The sequence below is a fragment of the Pleurodeles waltl genome, chromosome 3_1, assembly GCF_031143425.1.
Source record: "Pleurodeles waltl isolate 20211129_DDA chromosome 3_1, aPleWal1.hap1.20221129, whole genome shotgun sequence".
Classification (NCBI taxonomy): Eukaryota; Metazoa; Chordata; class Amphibia; order Caudata; family Salamandridae; genus Pleurodeles; species Pleurodeles waltl.
Window position 1 is genome coordinate 373,805,062 of NC_090440.1, and position 16,471 is coordinate 373,821,532.

General features: G+C 45.2%; 1 protein-coding gene across 1 annotated transcript in view; it reads right to left on the reverse strand.

Annotated features, from left to right (window-relative positions):
• FSD2 (fibronectin type III and SPRY domain containing 2) overlaps window positions 1–16,471 on the reverse strand; it is a 382,625-nt gene that overhangs the window by 151,123 nt on the left and 215,031 nt on the right. Inside the window, exons 7-8 of the mRNA XM_069222558.1 lie at window positions 10,513–10,668; window positions 5,201–5,335 (exon numbers count right to left, since the gene is read on the reverse strand). Coding sequence (XP_069078659.1) covers window positions 5,201–5,335; window positions 10,513–10,668 — 291 coding nt within the window. The remainder of the gene's footprint in view (window positions 1–5,200; window positions 5,336–10,512; window positions 10,669–16,471) is intronic.

The window sequence follows — 16,471 nt, forward strand, 5'->3', positions numbered from 1 at the left end:
TGTCATATGTATGTTCCTGAAGTTCATCAGCTGTGACACTGCACTCAGTGATTGAGTATGGTAAGTGAAATATGGGCCATTGTAGATGCACTTAAATGTATGAGTTTTTGTGATATATGTATTTGGTGTCTGCAGAACTTCTTCTGTGATTGGGTCAGACTAATTACATGGCCATACCTCAGACTTGTATTGTACACATCAGATGTCACCTGTATGTGTGTCTAAGCTGTAGTGGCAAAATCAGTTATGAAATCTATATTGGCATTATTGTACAGAGTTAGGTCAGCCATGTAATGTGACAGGCAGATACTGTGTGGTGTGTGAGTGGAGTAGTCTTCACTGTCATGGATATTTTACAAAGGACGTGGACTGAGTAGCTGTTTTAACTGTAGAGGCCTGATGTGTTTTGTTGAGTCAACTGCACTTCCAAAGGTGAAATGGGTGATAGGGGTATGGAGAGGTATGATGTGAAATCAGGGAGTCATTTGTACTTCATCCAAGGCATGATGTGCATGCAAGCATGGCTTTAGTGGTGATCATTTGGATGACTCCAGTTGTGCTGAGCTACTTGGATATAGATGTAGGTGTGAGGGTTGGCATACAGGGTAGGGTAGTAGTGACATATTGTGACATGATGTATGAAATGTGTATAGGCACCTGAGATAACCTATCCAGGATATGTATTGTCACAGATGTGCATGTTTACATGTGTGGTATATGTTAACCCTTTCCCTCCCTATGTTTCTCCCTCCCTCCCTCTCTCTCTGTGCATTAGAATTGTCAGGCAAAGGAGAAGGGGCACAGGCGAGTGGGGATGTTGTAGACCACGGGACCCAGGGTGCTGCTACCAGCGACAGCGAGGGACCGAGTATCATGGAGGGCAAGGGGAGTGCCACGGGGGGAGATCGGATCTTCCAAGTCATCTCCAGAATCATCCTCCAGTGGACCCTCCCTGGTGGTCGCAGACCCATCTGGGACCACCCCAGCACCATCTCTGTCCACCACCCTTCTTACTACCATGGACCTCCTTGTAGCTTCCCACCCAGTTGCCCATGCCCGCGCACCCAAGAGGGTGGGTGTCTCCCCTGCAGGCAACTCTGCCCCTGCCCTAGTCAGCATTGTTGCCCTCAGTCAGGAGGCTATTGACCTCCTGAGGTCCATCTCTGTAGGTCAGTCGACCATTGTGAATGCCATCCAGTGACTGGCAGCTGAAGTCCAGCAGAGCAATACATTCTGGCTGGCCTACAGAGATCCTTTCAGGCTCTTCCCAATCCCAAACCCCTCTTGTCAAACCCAGCCAAAGTACACATACATACAAGCATGCATCCACCCCCACATCCAAGTGTAGCGCAGACAAAAACAAACACCACAAGACCCCCCACCAGCATGCACACAAAACTCACACCTGACTACCTGCACAGACTTCCCCACCACCCCCACCTTCACAGATACACCAGACACACCTGCAGCCACCACACCAACATTCACTCATCCAGCCACAGTCAGCACAATATCAGACCCTCAGACATCCACCCCAGTCACCACCTCCACAGACCACAACCACCAACACATCCCTATGCAGCACATCTTCTATACCTGCACACACCACCCCAACAGACAGTCACCCATCCAGCATGGCATCTCCCAGCACATCCTCCCGCCCTCCTCCCAAGACACAATCGCCTGACTCACCCACCCAACAGACACCCAGCACCCACAAGCATTCCTCGCATGCACATGCACACAAAACTTCCACCAATACACCATCTACAACCACTGATTTTACCTCTACTCCCAAACCTTTTTGTCATGATGGCCCGTGTGTCTAAGAAGCATTTCCTCTTGGAGTTTTCCTTGTTCCCTATTCCTCTCCCACCCTGTAATAACCCAATATGTTGTGTGTCCCTCTCCAAGTCCAGCCCTTTCACCTCCAAGTCCTCCCCTGCCCCCTGCCAGTACCCATGCCCTCCCCCTGCCAAGAATTCAACCCCTCCCAAGGCCAAGCCAAGCCCAAAGACCCCCTCCCAAGCCCAAGCCCAGAGACCCACCTCCCAAACCGAAGCCCAACCCCTCGCCCCTCTCCCCCACCAATCCCTGAGGTGCCTGCCTGCCTCCTTGATGCCCCACCCTGTGGAGGTGATCTAGCAGTCAGGAGTCATGTAGGGGCACACTGAAGTGCCATTTCTGCCTTGTGCACTTTGGACTGGCCAGTGGCCTTTGCATTGTACATAGTTATTTCTTGCCAAATATTTATATTTACATTTAATGTATCTGGGCCTACCAGTTGTTGGTTCGATGGTAACATACTTGTCTTGCCTTTCTTTCCACTTGGCTCTTTTGGTCGTGCCTGCTTTGGTTTGTGTGTGGGTGACATGTGTGTGGGTGTGTTGGTTGTGTTAATTGTTGTGTCTAGAAAGTATGTGTGGGTGTTGCCCTGCCATGTTTCCCGCTGTGATGGCTGTGTGCTGTGTTTACAATATGTTTGTGTTTGGAAAATGCATGTTTGTAGATATTTTGTGTATTGTTTGTGTTGACATGTGTAATGGTGGTGTTGTGTGCCCTTGTGTGGTTGTTGTGTGTGTGCACGTATGTGGTGATGGGTATGTCAGATGCGTTGTGTGTTGTGTTAGAGTGGTATGACGTATGCCTCATTGTATGGCTGTGTGATTGTCTATATTGGTTGTCAGGTGTTGTAAAGTGTTGTTGTATGTATGTAGTGTCATGTGGAGGTGTGTAATGTGTTAGCTTGCCATAGCGTTTGTGTTGTTGCGTTTGTGGTGTAGTTGTGTTAATCGATGGTGCTGGACTGTGCCGGTGCTGTGTGTGTGCGAGTTGGTGTGTGTACTGTACCTGTGTGTTGGCTGTGGTGTGTTAGTACGGGCGTGTGTGTGTGTGCATAGGATGTGTGGTTGAGTGTGTGTATTGCCGTAGCCTGCCACCCAGGTGTGTATGTTGAGTGTGCGTGTATACTTTGGGTTTTCCCTACAGTGTCAGGTAGGTGTGTGTACTCGCGGTTGTTGTCGTTGTTGCTGGTTCTGGAGTCATTGCGAAAGCAGTGGGAGGATGTGCAGTTCAGGTTTTATGGAGGCCCCAGACAGGCATGAGTTCCAGAAGGTGAGTGTCTACTTTTATAGTGTTGGTTTCTGCCAGCGTTTTTGTGGTGGTGCGACCTCGGCGGAAACCTTGCCGGTGTGCAGCCTCGTAATATGTCCAGTGGGAACTGGTGTCCGCCGGCCTGAAGGTGGGTACCGCTGTCTGTGGCGGCATGACCGCACTTGTAGTACAGGCGGTGGTTTGGCTGTGTTCTGTTGGGAAGACCACCATGGTCATAATTTGGCGGCCTTCTCCCCCGGCCCATTGTTGGTGCCGCCGCTGCCGCCAACATATCACTTCTGGTACCGCCAAACTCGTAATGACCCCCTATGTGTCTTCAATCTGACAACAGTCCATGGCATGTGAGGAATGTGAGGGTGTCAGTTGAACTGGTAGATGTGATGTGGATGTAGTGTTGCTGTTGTGTGACATAATGTTCTGTACACTTCATTGTCCCTGTCCCTAAGATGAGCAGACGTGTGTTTTGTGAAGTGTGGCGTTGCAGTGTCAGTGACCTGCCCAAAGGGGGCGTTTAATAGCTGTACATTCTTTGTGAATGTACAATGACAAGTGTACTTGCTGCACGTAGCATGCTGCCCCATAACATGTTGATTATGGTGCAACAATCAGTTTTTCAGCTTAATGACACAGGGAGGTGTGTGTTCTTATCGTCAGTTGAGTCCACAGCAGTGTGGATTTTGGGCTCCATCGATGATCAGTGGCAGTAAAGGTGTGATGGGCTCCATGGCAGCACAGGACGAATAACGCTGCCTGCAGGTGATTTCCTTCCTTTATACTCTCTTTTTCTTCCTGCTGGGACGTGGTGGTTGGACAGCCACAGTCACATTGCTGGTAGGCAACATCATAATGTGTCCGGTGGAAACACTGTCTCCGTCGGTCTTGCCACCGTGGTGGTCTGTGGTGTCAGGGGGGCCGTGGCGGTCTTTCCTCTTTGGCACTGCATGCATCGTAAAACGGTGGTCCGACTGTTAAGCCAATGGTGGTAGGACCACTGCTGCCGCCATGGACCGCTAAACTGGTAATTGGGCCATGTGTCTCTAGAACTACTAAAATAACTAATTAATTATATTACTCCTATTATTGTGCTGTTTTAATACCAGTCGGACTTTGGGTCTCAGATTTACTCACTTGTTTGGGAATTTTGGAAAAAGCTTCATACCAAACTGTAATTTCATCAGCATCATGGTTGTACTGCTACAAGGGTGAAGGAGAACTTGTATTTATGTGGATGAAAATTCATCCACTTAGCCTTCTTCCAAGGAGTCCCAGCTGACAAACCAAGTAATTTAGGGCACAATCATTTTCTACGATAAATTCAATGTTACCTTCTTTGGTTACCATCTATAACGGCATTAGTTATGTATTGGGAAAAGACACTGGCCCTCATTCGGACCTTGGCGGGCGGCGGAGGCCGCCCGCCAAAGTCCCGCCGTCAGGTTACCGTTCCGCGACCGCAGCGGTAATTCTGACTTTCCCGCTGGGCTGGCGGGCGGCCGCCCTCAGGCCGCCCGCCAGCCCAGCGGGAAAGAGGCTTCCACGATGAAGCCGGCTCGGAATCGAGCCGGCGGAGTGGAAGCTGTGCGACGGGTGCAGTTGCGTATTTCACTGTCTGCCCAGCAGACAGTGAAATACATTTAGGGGCCCTCTTACTCTTACTGGGGCCCCTGCAGTGCCCATGCCAGTGGCATGGGCACTGCAGGGGCCCCCAGGGGCCCCGCGACCCCCCCTACCGCCATCCGGTTCCCGGCGGGAGAACCGCCGGGAACTGGATGGCGGTAGGGGGGGTCGGAATCCCCTCGGCGGCGCAGCTAGCTGCGCCGCCTTGGAGGATTCCAATGGGCGGCGGTACACTGGTGGGAGCCCGCCAGTGTTGCCGGTCCGACCGCGGCTTTACCGCCGCGGTCGGAATGCCCATTGGAGCACCGCCGGCCTGTCGGCGGTGCTCCCGCGGTCCTCCAACCCGGCGGTCATGGACCGCCAGGGTTGGAATGACCACCACTGTCATTTCTAATATCAATTACTGTTTTATCTATTTTTGGTTACACCTAAAACCTCATTCGTGATATATTGCAAACAATGTATATACCTGTCACGTAAACGGCTCTTTCACTTGCTGGCCCAATGCCGGTGGTGTTTAACGCAGTAACCCAAAACTCGTACTGAGTGTTAGGGACCAGATTTTCCACTGTGCAGTAGGTTTCTTTTACATTCATCACAAACTCTGTAACGAAAAGGACACAGCATGTCTATAGACAAATATATGATTGCATACTCTACATGTAAATAAAGAATGCATACTAAAGCTAGATTGAGTAAATGAATTTAAACAACCACATGTTTGAGAGGCATAAACGGTATTTTGCTTCTTGCGGTTATCTACAAATAGTTTCTAAATTAGATGCAGTTATTTTTAAACACATTAAAGTGTTTTATAGCTATTCATTCATATATTACTTAGTACATGTTTTATAGAGCGCTGCATATCACCTTTCAGTCGCCTGGAAGCGCTGCTACAATTTGTGTGCTATGAGGCAGGGAAAGTACGTCGATTCAGGAAATGGATGGGCCCAAATCAATATTCTTCAGCCAAAATACTTAAATACAAAATACAGCTAAAATTGCATGCAATGCAATGGTAAGCAAGTCGAACGGTTTGCTTTCAAGGCATTTCCACAAATCTATACCTCTATGCTGTATTATTTGCCAGACTCGTTTGGAAATTAAAGGCCAGATGTAGGAAGCAGTTTGCACGTCGCAAACAGCGAGTTTCACTGTTTGCGATGTGGAAACTGCACTTTGCAATGCACAAAACCCATTTTGCGATTCGGTAACCTGGTTACCAAATCGCAAAAGGGGTTTGCGAGTCGCAATTAGGAAGGGGTGTCCCCTTCCTAATTGCAAGTCTCAGTGCAATGCAGGATTGCTTTGTGACCGCGAACGCGGTCGCATACCAATTGCAGTTAGCACCCATTTCAAATGGGTGCTAACCCATTCGCAAAAGGGAAGGGGTCCCGAAGGGGTCCCCATGGGACCCCTTCCCCTTTGTGAATGGCATTAAAAAAAAATTTCCAGAGCAGACAGTTGTCCTATGGACCACTGCCTGCTCTGAAAAAATGAAACGAAAACGTTTCATTTTGTAGTTTTGTAATGCATCTCGTTTTCCTTTAAGGAAAACGGGCTGCATTACCAAAAAAAACTGCTTTATTTAAAAGCAGTCACAGACATGGTGGTCTGCTGTCTCCAGCAGGCCACCATCCCTGTGAGTGCCGCGAGTCTCAAGGGGGTCTCAAATTGTGACCCACCTCATGAATATTCATGAGGTGGGCATTTGCGACCCCCTTGCGAGTCGCAAATAGTATCAGGAACACTGTTGCGTATAAGGTTTTGTGACTGACAAATTGCGAGTCGCAAAACCCAATTTACCTACATCTGGCCCTAAGTGTGCAGCCGCATAGTGCAGATTCCTGGTCGGTGAGGTGCGGGATGAGAATTCTTGCAGGTTCATCTCTTTGTTTATTCAGTCAATTAAAACAATTGGCTGATACCATGCGAAACAGAAGCACACAGAGCAACATATACATTGTAAAGACAGTGGGAATGGTGCCTGGGGCATTTAACATCGAGCTCATTTGAAGCTGCAGCTAGTGGTAGTAGTGACAGAAAAGGGATGACATGGCATCTTTGTTGGTCACCACATGAGGTTGTGAGTGGGCCCATAGGTGAGTACTTATCCGCGAAGAAACCTAAATCCACTCCTATTTGACAGGGAGAATACATGGGGACGAATTTGTTATGGTATGTTCCTTCTTATCATTTGGAAATCTCTCTCTTATGCATACAATAAAATAGAGTAATTGGGGGACCTCAACCCATGAAGCACTAAGTGCAGTGGAATTTTGGTGTTGGTGAGGCATTTCTGGTAATTAGGGTGGTCATGATGGATTGTTGATTGTTCTGTTTTCATGTGTTCCCTCTGCATCCTGCCATCAACGTATGGGTCTTCTAGTTTTCGCTTGGTCTATGCTCCCATGTCATATTTTCCCAACTTTATGGGATGTCAGTAGGGATGAGCAACATCTTACGGGTGAGTGTTTGTTTCAGAAATATAGTTTCCTCTGCTTTCACTTCTGGTCACTGAGGAGGTACCTTGTTTTCTCCTTGTGGCTTTTAGCTGGTGAAATATCCCACAAGGGATGAGGGTGGGAAGTACTGATAACGTGCTTATCCCACATCCCTTATAATTCCTGATCCATATGGAAACAATGTTTCTGACTAAATCTGGAATTACACACATTACATACCTTATAATGAGGGGCTAAGTGTTTCCGAGAAGGCATGTTCCACCAGGATGGAACTCAACTTCCCAGTTGTAATCAATGGTCCCTCTTTCTTTAAGAGCATTGTTCTGAATGTTTAGGTGAGTGGATCTCCCACTTATACCTGTGTCAGCACTTTCACACAATAACACAAATTTCACTTAACAGTTTCTTGTAAATGTGAAGTTTTATATACTGAAACAATATTAAATGTCTTCTTGTTTGTGCTTAAATGGGAAGAGAGTGGTTGAGACCAATTTTGTAAAAGTGTAATGCAGACAGGATCAGTGATGTTTATGATTTTCTGTGAGGTACTCATAGTGAAGATAGTCTGCTGATTTTAATTTCATATGGAAATAAACAGCTCACTTTAGAAATGGCTGTTATATTTTTTTAACCCTGGTTGCACAGTAAAATGCTTTATAAAATCATGTTTAATCTTCCGTGCCAGACAAGTCAACCTTAGGGTGGTCTTCCACCAAACTTGTTTCTTCCTCCCCTCCTGTTTTGTTGATTTCACTTTTGTTGACTTTAGGGCTTACCAGTGCTAACAGTGCTAAATAACTTGTTCTTTCTCCTTAAAACATGGTAAAACTGGCCTACAAGCAATTGGCAGTAGTAAAGTTGTACAATGTGCCCAGGACCTTCAAATTAAATGCTACAAGTGGGCTTCCAGAACTTGTTTTGCCCTACATTTAAGTAGCCTTTCAATGCATATCCCAGGCCTGCCAATGCAGCGAGTATGCAGTTTTAAACTTCCTTTTTGACTTGGCAAAATAAACCCCTTGTCTAGCCTAAAAATCCCTTTATAATACATATGTCACCCGTAAGGTAGGCCTTAAGCAGCTCACAGTGCAGGGTACATTGTATTTAAAAAGTTCAACATGTACTTTTAAGTTTTTCAGGTCCTGGTAGTGAAAAACTCACAAAGTAGTTTTTCCTCCTGCTACTCTCATCTCTCCCATGGGATAACATTGGGATTACCTTATTATATTTTATAGGTGTAATTCACAATTGTGAAGAGATGGATTTTTTAAAGTTTTACATGTCCTGGTAGTAAAAAACTCACAAATGTATTTTCATAGTATTGTGAGACCTACCTCTCCCATAGGATAACATTGGGTTACCATATTACATTTAATAACTAATACATTTTATTTAGAAGCAGATGGGAATGGCATGTTTGGTGTCCAAGGAATTTTTTGTAAATGAAAGCCCTCAATATGGTAAAGACGGATTTTAAGTCACAGTTTTGAAAATGTCACTTTTTAGAAAATTTGCATTTTTACTTCTCTTAGCCATTTGGGGCCTACAGGCTGTTTCATAGGTCACATGACTAGGTATAGTTGGCAGTTGGTCTTTGGTATTCCTCCCAGACAGCAACACAATAGAGGGACTGGGTAGTGGCAGGATGGACCATCACACAAGATGGGGGGGGGGTGGAGCTATACACAGCTCCTCTTGCACTTGAAAGACACTGCCTCAGCTCACACACAAAGAACTTCACACTAGCCCATTGTGATGGCAGACATCCTGTGACCAAGGCAGGATGGCAGGAAATGCCAGATACCTCTGTGTGGGGGAGACCTCTGGGAGTTTCTTCCACTTCAAAACTGGCCTCAGGTAGAAAAATAAGACTCTCAGACACACTCTTCAGTTCACCTCTGGAGCTGCAGAAGGACTCTCAGAGGACTGCCCTTCTGCTTAAAGCCTGCCCTGTGCCCTTAAAGGACTGCCCTTCTGCTTGAGGTCTGCTATCCTTCTTGAATATGAAACTTCCAGAGTGATTTAATGGGATAGTTGGCTGGCCTCCTGGTCAGAACCCTTCTTGGCAATGTCAATCGAAAGCTTCCTGCTGCCACTCGACACAGTAGGTGCAGTTGCAGCAAGGGCCTTACCTATACACCCCACCACAACATCCACCATTTTTAATTTGGATGATGTGAGGTCCTTTTTCTTCTGCCCATCACTGCCAGGAAAAAGCCAGCCAGCAGTGAGGGACAGAAGAAACAAATAACGAACCCCACACTCTGGCAGAAAACTCCCTAGTCATGGGGAGGGGGTGGTCATTCATTTTTTGTTTTTAAAAAACAGGCTCACATTTTGTGGGTATAGGCTAGTTGGCTGGTCTCTTTATCGGAGCCTCAGGGACAGAAAAGGTTCCAACCGCTTGAATCCAGAACCTTGACTCCACATGCTAGAAGTCCCACCCTCCAAGTTGTGCCACTCCAGTCCAGGGCCCTTGGAAGTAGGACTGAAGTTGCTCTGCCAGGGCAGCTCTGGTCCTATAAGCAGAACTGATGCACCTCCTCGTAGCTGCCACAGAACCATAGGGTTCAGTACAGAGGTCGGAAACATTAGAAAGAGGAGATTCAAAGTTTTGAGATTATTTTGGCCCATACTAAAAAATACCTTGAGAACAGGAAGATTGTCAGTTACTTTTTGAATGTTACAAAAAAGGGAAGCATGCCTAGGACCGGTCAACATGAAGTCTAGAATCTTTATACCCTGTCAGAAAATTAATAAGGCAGACTACTAGTTTTTGAAGGCCCAAGGCTAAAGAGAACATTATAGACTAACCTGCACAAGAGTCATTGGCCACTAGAAAGTTTCATGTTTTCTGCCAAGTAAATGGGAACAGAAAAGGTCAAGGTTTTGCAATCTATCTTAAATTGAGGTCTAACTTGGAACGGGAAATCATCAGCATAAAAGTACAGGTGTGATAAAATATTTTTTCTGTTTGCCTCCAGACACAAAGGGAGCTTCTGCATGTAATTCTGATCAAATGAGTTTTGGTAGACAGAGAGGAGTGAGTTGTTATAATCAAGTGTGGAGAGAATGAGGGATTCTACTGAGGTCCAATGGCCTTGTTAAAGTATAACTTGCCTGACACTCCTGACCAATGTAAGTTAATAGCATGTAGTCCAAGCCATGGGATGCATTTTTAGAATGGAGTTTGGGAATGGAATGAATGGAAATTAAGTATGTTGTCAAGGATGAAACTCAAAAATTGTTTGTTGCCCATGATGCTACAGGAGTCGATACATGATTACACAGATAGGTTGAACCAGTTCCTCCTTACCATCTTGTGCTTCACTAGGTGTGTCGTCACTCACAGGTTTGTAGTAGAGCTGGTAACTTTCAACTGTGTCATCTGAAAATAGGCTCCAGCACACTTTCACTGATGTTCCTGTTGCCGAGTTGTGGATCTGTGGATTGATCACTGGAGCTGAAGGAGCTGAAATATGAAACGATGTTGAATGTTAAGTAAACTCACATTTCTACTAATATTTGATATAAAAGTAGAGTGCATTATTATTCTATAGCAGGTATATTTTCGTCGATGTCATTGACATAGTACAAGTTGGAGGAAAAGAGAAGAGTCCTAATGCACTTTACTCATGCTTCCACAGAACCTGGATCCAGTTATACACCAAAGTCTCTTTAAGTTACACTTGTCTCACCATTAGACATCTCCACTGATCTACCGGCTAAAGCCGGCAGGAGGAAGCAAGAAACAAAATAAAGAATTCAAGATAGTTTGACAGGTGTAAGAAACTGACGTGCTGTGTTGGGTAAAGTTCTACATTGAAGCACACAAATTTAAACAAGTTCCAAAGATGGTAAATTTTGCTCACTTTTGGTACCTTGAACTGAACATCAAGTAAGCACATCTAAAAAAAGTCATGTGATTGTGCAGTGCTTACCAAACCAAACTCACAGCAAGGTAGTAAAAACGCGTGATGTGATTATACACAGCCAGTATATATAAAATATTGAAATGTATTAGACCAAATAAGTTAACAAATACGCAAAATACGGAAGTGGTCAAAGGTATTGCTGAGAAAAAACTGGTCATATACAAAAAAAATATGGAATGAGAAAAAATAAAGCAACAAAGCCAGGCTGAATAATTTTGGGGGCAATAATTTTCAAACCCTTTCTAAGAACTTGAAGTAGAAGGATAAAAACATTCTGCACTAAAACAATATTTTATCAAAAATGGTCACTAAAGTCCACAGGTATTCAGAGGCTCAGTTTATTGAGGAAAAGTTCATTATTACCCTAATGCACTCTGATTGTCTGGTGTAATATCACAGGAATGTATTAGATTTCACCAGTGAATATTCTCAACGCTATGAAATTATCAGGTTATCAGTGGGCTCGCTCTTCCTTATGTCCCTTCAGTATTTAAGCGTAACAGAATATTTTGATAAGAAATGATGCACATAGCAACAGAACACAGCGCATAAGACATCATAGCTGTTTTTTGCGTGGGTGCATAGAAATGGGGCGGATTTGTTGGATGATGAATAATGAACAAAATGTAATGGTACATTTATCAAAACTGCAACAAAAGATTTAGTTAAATACGGTATTTAAGACAGTACTGTAAAACGGAGTATTCGTTGAGAGCAGTGTCAAATGATGCTAGTAGAGTGATTGGGTGATTGTCAGCTGGAGAATTCTATTCCAGTGGTCCATACAGCAAGAATGGAACGGAACCTAGAAGCTTTGTGTAGGTTTGGTTGTAGTTAGAAGTGTTTTGTTGGCTGAGCATAGTATGAACTCGGGATTGCAGCTGTGTGGTTTGTAGATTAGCAGTTCTGGACTTAGATGTCTATGATCACTAGCTTGAACAGAGGCATGTTTTTAAGTGACAACTAGGGGACTCAGTAGTGGTACTCTGATGCAGGCATATGTCTGGAGAGACTGAAGAAAATTATTATAATGAAATTTAGAACTTTATTCAGTGGGGTAAAATAGTATAGGCGGGGCTTATTACAAGATAATTAAAGTAGTCAAGTTTGTTAGGATACGTTAGGAGAGGTTTTGATGAAAGCACACTTTCTGTTTATTCATTCATTGAAACCTGGTTACTGTGGCTGTGTTGATAATTAATGTTTTTAGTTCCTTGGAGTCGGGGCATGTACATCTGTATTATGGATGATGTTGCTGTCATCATGATGTTTGGGTAAAGGGAGAGGATCTGGAAAAGGGAGAGGTTCTGTAAAAGACAGGCGCTGAGGCAGCAAGAGAGTAAGGGCCAGATGTAGCAAAGGGTTTTACCCATCCTGTGTCTATGGGAAATGTGTTAGTACAGATGGCCCTAAATTACTTTTGTTAGAGATACATTTTGCATCAGTGAGCAAATTATCATCCAGTGGTGTGTGTCTGTGAGGCATTTTGAAATCTGTGCCTGAAGGTGAGGATTGAAACTAAGGGCCGTATTTATACTCTGGTTGCGCCGAATTTGCGTCGTTTTTTTCGACGCAAATTCGACGCTAAACTAACGCCAACTAACGCCATATTTATACTATGGTGTTAGACGCTTCGGGCGCCAAAGTGCCCGGAGTGTGCGTCATTTTTTAGCGTGAACCCCTTCCTTGCGTTAATGATATGCAAGGGAGGCGTTCCCGTCTTAAAAAATGACTCCCAGGCCTTTACGTCGTATTTATACTCCCGGGCAAAAGAGACGCCCGGGAGTGGGCGTGGCCAAAAACGGCGCATTTGCGCCGCTTTTTAACGCCTGGGTCAGGGATGGCGTTAAGGGACAAGTGGGCTCAAAATGAGCCCAGAGTGCCCTCCCCTGCCCCCAGGGACCCCCCCTGCCACCCTTGCCCACCCCAGGAGGACACCCAAGGACGGAGGGACCCATCCCATGGACATTAAGGTAAGTTCAGGTAAGTATTTTTTTTTTTTTTTTTTGTGGCATAGGGGGGCCTGATTTGTGCCCCCCTACATGCCACTATGCCCAATGACCATGCCCAGGGGACATAAGTCCCCTGGGCATGGCCATTGGGCAAGGGGGCATGACTCCTATCTTTACAATGATAGGAGTCATGTTGATGGGGGATGGGCGTCGAAAAAAAATGGCGCAAGTCGGGTTACGACGATTTTTTCGACGTAACCTGACTTGCCCCATTTTAAGACGCCCATACGCCATTTTCCCCCTACGCCGGCGCTGTCTGGTGTACGTGGTTTTTTTCCACGCAAACCAGGCAGCGCCGGTCTGCTTGCGCCGGCTAACGCCATTCCATAAATACGGCGCCCGCATGGCGCTTCAGAATGGCGTTAGACGGCGCTAAATTTTTTGACGCTAAACTGCGTTAGCGCAGTTTAGCGTCAAAAAGTATAAATATGGGCCTAAATAGGGAAAACACTAATGTATCACTTGAGTAGAAACAATAGGAAACGCCAAACTAAGGGATTATATTACCAAGCGTAGAGGTGTAGAGCAAGAGGAGGGGGCCCAGGATGTGAGCCTTGTGGTGTGCTGGCTCACAGGGTTGTGAGGCTAGAGAGTGATCTGCACTAGCAGTCTCAAAAAGATAAATAAGGGAAGTAGGATAACAGAGGATAGGTGATTGTGGTAGGCTGAATTTATACAAGTTCATGGGCGGTCCTGAAAGGAAAAGCCACATGCGTCATTTGATGAGGATAACTAGCCAATTCTAAAACAATTCGCCCCCAAAACACCTAGATGTTTACAATAAGATATATCTACAGTTATTTGCAGCTTTCCTTCCAGCTATCTAAATTTCAAGAGTATTCTCGGGATAAACCAATACAATGGGAAACTTCCTAAATTGCAAATATCTTCGCCCCAATAGAGCACACCCGAAATGTCCTGTTTTCAATCGAAAAGGAGCAAAGGCATTCACTCGGTCTTGTGGATTAAGTTTGCTAGTTTTCCTCGTGTTCACTGGAGAGGAGAAGTTCCAAAACGTTCCCTTCAATGAACATAACTTCACATCAAGATGATAAACACCTTCCTGCCAGAGGGAATAATTCACTAATCACTACTATCACTGATCCTTTCTTACGTTAAGGGAAGAATACGAACTCCCACCACAGGCAAAGGTTGCCTTCTTGTTGGCCCAGGAAAGTAATTCTTCTATAGTGTTTATGCCTGATTACAAACGTATGAAACATATGTGTATCACAGCTTCTGAAGCAAAATTAAAACCTGCAGAAATGTGCGTGTGAGCCCAACTTCTGTTATGTTCCAAAAACATTACAGTAACTTTCACTACACATCTCAGCAATATAGCTAACTTTCTTATTTGAAGAGAAACCCGACTATAAATCTAATGAGGAGCAGCATGGCATTTTGAAAGGTTATGGGAATTGTTTATTCTGCCTCTTTATGCTCCACGATAAAGAACAATATGCGGGGATCCGATAAGTAGTAATACTTCCAAGTGTCTCTGTGAAAATGGGGAATGTCCTGCCATTTTTAGGACTTTTTCACAGATAAATATTGGCAAGTTTGACTTGCTTACATCCATCTGGGAAAAATTCTGACTGTCGGAGATAAGCACACCAAGTAGTTACTGGGTGAAACAAAATCTAACACACTCATAATTTTGAAACCTGTAAAAACAAAACTTTGTGCAGGTGCTGAAATTCACCAAGGTACTCATAATCGAGGCCTTAGAGTTCTGCAGGACATTTTCCTTTACGATTTATCAATGATACATAGGGAGCTGTCAATCCTTACTTTTTCTTCTAAAAATGTTCTTGTTTGGCTTCCCAAGTTACCACAACAAGATTACTGCCTTAGTTCACTTCAGGTGCTTTATATATTGTAGTTCTAAATTTAAATTTACCTTGCCACTGCTAAAACAAAATCTATTGCCGAAAACAAGTCTCAGTTGCCAAACGAGGGTTAATAATGAATAACCCCCAAATCAATTTCTTGGAAAGTGTTTGAAGCGATAAGCAGGTTTTAGCAACTTCTTAAAAAAAATAACTTTAATGAAAAATACAACCAGTCCTCCCAATGAGTCTGGAGATAAGTCGGAGTTTGCCTACTGGTTAATTATGAAAACAAGCCTCGTTAGCCTGCAGACATTCACAGCTTTTGCAAGGATTCTTCAGAACGACAGCTTTTTCAGGCAAATATGTTACTTACCCCTTCTTGCCTCCTTTGGGGTGGGTGACTACCCACCTCAAGACATAATCACAACTTTTGTCAGCGTGAACCCTCAAAGTCACTAAATTGACCTGAGCTCAACTCCCTAATAGCTATGGCACATATCAGACAGGCTTAACTTAGAGCAATGTGTAAAGTATTTATCAGGTAGGTAAAAGGCAAAGCAATACCAATCTCAATCCCAAACCAAATTAGAAAAATTGAGTACATTTTAATAAACAAAATGACAAAAATGCTATAAGTCAACCGGAGATATGAGCTTTTAAAGTTGTTAGAAATTGGGTTGTTAAAGTGTGGCCTGACCAGCAATGGAGAAGGACGCACAGCTTTTGTATTCTGATACTCTGTGGGTCTCATCAGCTTCTAATGGCATGCTAAGAGCAGTGGAGACCTTCACAATCGATCTCCCCTGTACGCCTTGACCCCTGTGACCTTCCCCGGTTGCCCTACTAGCTGGTCCTGGTGTTCCTTGGCTGAGGGTGGCCAACTGCGAGCACCGGGATGAAACGGCACCTGCCATCTTCCTTAGACATCGCAGCCCGTCAGGTGCAGCCACCAGAGACCTTCCACACACAGTAACTCACAGCAATTCCTGCCTGTCGGCACCCACCCAGGCCCCCCGCCAACTTGGGGTGCATCGCGATTACGGACCTGCGGGGCTGAGTGCCCCATGAGGTGAATAGGGTGAGGCCTTCCAATTTCATTATTTCTACCCTGTGTGATTCTCAGTACTGCTCCCATCATTGTGGTACCCCAGATTACACAGCGGGGCCTTAGTGGTGGGACGATCCAAGACTGGTAGTGCTGGCTGACCCCATGGACTGCTTCATCTGCCCCCAGAGTATTGGGGAGAAGTCTGCATTCAAATAGATCTGTCCATCTGATGGGGCTAAGCGCAGATAATCATGTGGACTCCCCACCTCAGATCCTGGCCACCTACTCAGTTGAGGGGACCAAGCGATGTAAGACTTTCTCCCCCCACTGAGCTTCTTCTGAGAACAGCCCTCCATGCAGCCGTGCAAAAGTCCTGCCTCATCCTTGCCAGCCCCCTCTCCTCTTCTACAGGCCAATGAATGATCCCTTGACTCTACATCGTGAAGTT